This window comes from Triticum aestivum, chromosome 5B, assembly GCF_018294505.1.
Source record: "Triticum aestivum cultivar Chinese Spring chromosome 5B, IWGSC CS RefSeq v2.1, whole genome shotgun sequence".
Taxonomy (NCBI): Eukaryota; Viridiplantae; Streptophyta; class Magnoliopsida; order Poales; family Poaceae; genus Triticum; species Triticum aestivum.
This window is the reverse complement of record NC_057807.1, coordinates 571,097,377-571,101,094: the sequence shown is the minus strand read 5'-3', so window position 1 is coordinate 571,101,094 and position 3,718 is coordinate 571,097,377. Positions and strand designations below refer to the sequence as shown.

Sequence of the window (3,718 nt, the reverse complement as noted above, 5' to 3'; positions counted from 1 at the left end):
GGGATCGAGGTCCTTTGCGCAGCGAAGGGCAACTTGGAGGAGCGGCAGCTGTAGACCACGCATCTCCCGCACACGCCGACGCGCTCGGAGGCCGCGCGCAGCAGCCTGCAGCCTCACCGCCGTCGACACGTGACGGGTAGCGATCCAAGACGGAAGCGGTAACGGCGACGGCGAGGACTGGACTTGGTGGAGCGGGACTCCCGCCGGCGCGGTCGATGCGGGGCCGGAGCTAACCGGCGGTGGCTGCAGCGGCTGCTGCGGTGGTGCACCGGGCAGCAGCGGCGGTTGTTGCAACGGAGTGCCGGGCGCGGCGGAGGCCGCCAGGAGCGGCGGCTGCCACTGTAGCCAGGGCTGGGCGATGGTGGCGATGGATGGCAGCTGCAGCTGCAGCTGCTGCTGCGGTGGCTGCCACGGCAGCCACAACGGCGCGGGGGCGGCGATGGGCACTGGAGGCGCGGCAGGAGCCGACGCCGGCCACTACGGCCACCGCGGTGCGGCAGCGGGCAGCGGCGGCAGCTGCAGCTGGGGCTGCAACATCCCAGCGAAAGCCGCGGAGGCCCCTGGATGCGGCGAGTACCACGGCAGGGCCGGCGGCGGCCCGTAGCGGCTGGCCAGGTACAGCCGGATCCCTTGGACGGCTGTGACGAGGTCGTTGAGGACCCCGGTGATCTCCTCCGAGGTGTAGCCAGCGGCTGGTGCGATGGAGGGCGCCGGCATCTGAGGGGTGGCGGCGGCGAAGGATGCGACCAGCGGCGCGGACAGGGAGGGTGGCGGCGCGGTGTAGATGGCCAGCGGCGCGGTGGTGACGGTCGGCGGCGGAAGCGACGGGGTGGGCGGCGGTGAAGACATGATCGAAACTAAGCTACCTGATACCAAATTGTTATGGCGCTACTAGAAGGAGGGCGCGAGAGGGCCGGCCGGGGGCCTTTCTGCCCACGGCCGGGCAAGAGGAAAGGGATTTCCTTCTTAATTCTTGCTTGATTAGATTAATACATCTCCTCTCTTTATATAGAGAGGTTTACTTGACTTCCAAACAAGGCTTACTTGACCCCTAAGTAAGCGATCCTATCTCTAATTAACCCTAAGACTAACGGACCCGTTAGGCCCATTACGTACTCTAACAAACGTACCATTCTCACTATGCGCACCCATCGTGCGAGAAGGATCTGTCCACAGAAAGCGCCACCCATCCTTAACCAAGAAGGATCCGTCAACAGAAAGCGCCACCCATCCTTAATCGAGAAGGATCTGTCCACAGAAAGCGCCACCCATCCTGCCGGTGGCGGAGGCCAATGCTTGACAGGAGTATGGCAGGTGTTGGTCTTACAAGTCTGGCTGCGCACATCAGACACCATCTCCCCTTTATAATCTCCTCCATGCTATACTTCTTGACAAGATTCAAAGATCTGTAATAGCTGTAACAAGAACCCGACATGTTCCCCTTTATAATCTCCTCCATGCTATACTTCTTGACAAGATTCAAATATCTGTAATAGCTGTAACAAGAACCCGCCACTTAATGGTACCGTCTCCTACGGCTGACTCATAATTGTACTGAGTAAAGTCCATGCCCACCCCCTCAAAAAAAAAGTCCATGCCCACCAGCTCATATGTAGAGTCACAACTCGACTCAAAAGTATTGGTTTTTTTTTTGTGGGGACTCAAAATTGTTGATCCCTGTGTGTAAAATGCAAATATGGTACTCCTAGCCGCACTGGGTATGTGTAATTTAATTTACTCACCTCCACTGCAATATTATCTCAACCGCACGACTATACAATACTACAATCTCCCCTGTACATTAAGTACGATCGTACGAGTACCCTGTACGTAGGACGCGAGTACCCTGTACGCAGTACAGTATTTTACGAACGACACATGCCAGGTACTGAACGTGCCCCACGGTAGTTCGATCTCGCTCGACAGAATCGGAACCACAGTCATGGGCTGAGGCTGATGGCCCAAGCGCACACGCCGATGAACGCAGGAGCACATGATTCTGTCCCTGGCTTCCTCACCCCGCAGCAGCATCGACGACAACACGCCCAAACCGCAAGATAAGACGATGGATGCCAGGAGAACTTGCAGAACATTTTACCGGAGGCAGGCGCGGCAGCTAAAACAGAGCCCAAGCTAGCAGTAGCAGCTCCTGAATTTCATTCCATTCAGCAATCTTGATATTGGCAGACTACAAAGTTACATAGACCAAATTATGTAAAACAAGTCAAAACTAATTTACAATAAATTGTTTCACACACAAGCAAATCACATTCGTTATGTAACGGCAGGGGCAGGATTACTGGAGTAGGATACGACGAGTGGCTACGCTACGCTACGGCAGGAGATGCAGGCACTTCAGGAATCGGATGCCCTGAAGAGGGTGAGCAGGGAGAGGAAGAGGTTGATGACGTCGAGGTAGAGCGCGACGGCGGCCCAGACGTACTCGTCGTAGGAGTAGCGCTTGATGAGGTTGTCGGTGTCGTAGATGATGTAGCCGCAGAAGACGAGCGCCGCCAGCCCGCCGTAGACCATGAGCGAGATGCGGCCCAGCGGGAAGAAGGCCTGGATGAGCGCGAACACCATGAGGATCATCACCGCCGCGAACAGGAACGGGCCCAGGAAGCTGAAGTCGTGCCCGCGCCTAGCCGCCCAGAACGTGTACGCCGTCAGGCTCACCACCACCACCGCCGTCAGGATCGCCGACTCCAGGATCACCTCCCCCTTGGTGAAGGCGCAGGTGAGCCCTACCGCGAAGCTGATGGCCACCGTGAACAGCGCCAGCAGCAGCAGGTTCACCGGGTGCCGCTGGTAGTAGTAGTACAGAGGACACAGCACTGCGGTTCCAAACACACGGACACGGTGAGCGTCAGTCACGTCGAATGAAACAGAGCAGAGTAACGAAGAATTGATTTGAGTCTGTGCGCGCATCGTATAACGTAAGGGGACGTACCGATGAACGGGAGGATGATGAGGAAGATGTAGAGCCCGAAGCCTGCGGGGGAGGAGACGAAGAAGAGCGCGACGGGTCGCACGAAGACGACGACGGAGGCGACGGCGATGGTGAGCAGCATCTGGATGGAGAGGATGGTGTACACCTTGCGGACGAAGGCCCAGCGCAGCTGCGGGCTCTCCAGCATCATCGGGTACAGCGGCCGCGCGGCCTGCCCGGCCTCCGCGTCGCCGCCCCACTCGGGGCCCTTGGGGGGCGGCCGGAAATACATCGTCGGCGTTCGGTCTTCCTTCCCTCTCCTCTCCGCTACGGCGGTGCACGGATCGAATGGGATGGCTCGGAGTCCCGGAGCAGAGCACGTGTCGCCTTGGTTTCTTTTGCCGGTGCGGTTGTGCGGCGGTGCGGTGAGAGCTGGCGTGGGGCGGAGAGTTTTAAGGAGAGGACAGGGGACAGGACGGGAGGGAGGATGGCGCGAGAGAGGAAGTGAAGATTCAGGAGGCTTCTCGGCGGTTGGGGTCGCGTGTGGCGGTTCCAGGAGGCTGACGCGTGGGGCCTGCCGGGATGGCTGACCTTCTGGTAAGTCTGGTCTCTGGTGGCGTCTGGAGGGAGGAGAAAGTTGTGCCGCAAAATATGTGCGATGCCTTTGCTTACTGACGAGGGTTATCCGTATTTTGCTTCGTTCAGGCGATTACCTGCCTTCTGTTTCGAAGTATCGCGCGACCTATTTATAGGCGTGCTTTGCGAAATTAAACCCTAGTTTTTTTTTTC

At 58.2% G+C, this 3,718-nt stretch overlaps 1 protein-coding gene across 1 annotated transcript; it reads right to left on the bottom strand.

The window, feature by feature from the left end:
• Positions 1-2,112: 2,112 nt before the first annotated feature.
• Positions 2,113-3,423, bottom strand: LOC123116959 (protein LIFEGUARD 2). Its single transcript, XM_044537823.1, has 2 exons — positions 2,951-3,423; positions 2,113-2,834 (listed from the first exon to the last, which is right to left on the bottom strand). Exons 1-2 carry the CDS (start codon positions 3,219-3,221, stop codon positions 2,356-2,358), a joined length of 750 nt encoding a protein of 249 aa, XP_044393758.1. The 5' UTR covers positions 3,222-3,423; the 3' UTR covers positions 2,113-2,355.
• Between the last annotated feature and the right edge of the window lie 295 nt (positions 3,424-3,718).

Coding starts and splice junctions, on each gene's coding strand:
- LOC123116959 (XM_044537823.1), bottom strand. CDS start 3,221: ATGTATTTCCGGCCGCCCCCCAAGGGCCCCGAGTGGGGCGGCGACGCG. Junction 2,835..2,950: donor CATCATCCTCCCGTTCATCG/GTACGTCCCCTT, acceptor TTGGAACCGCAG/TGCTGTGTCCTCTGTACTAC.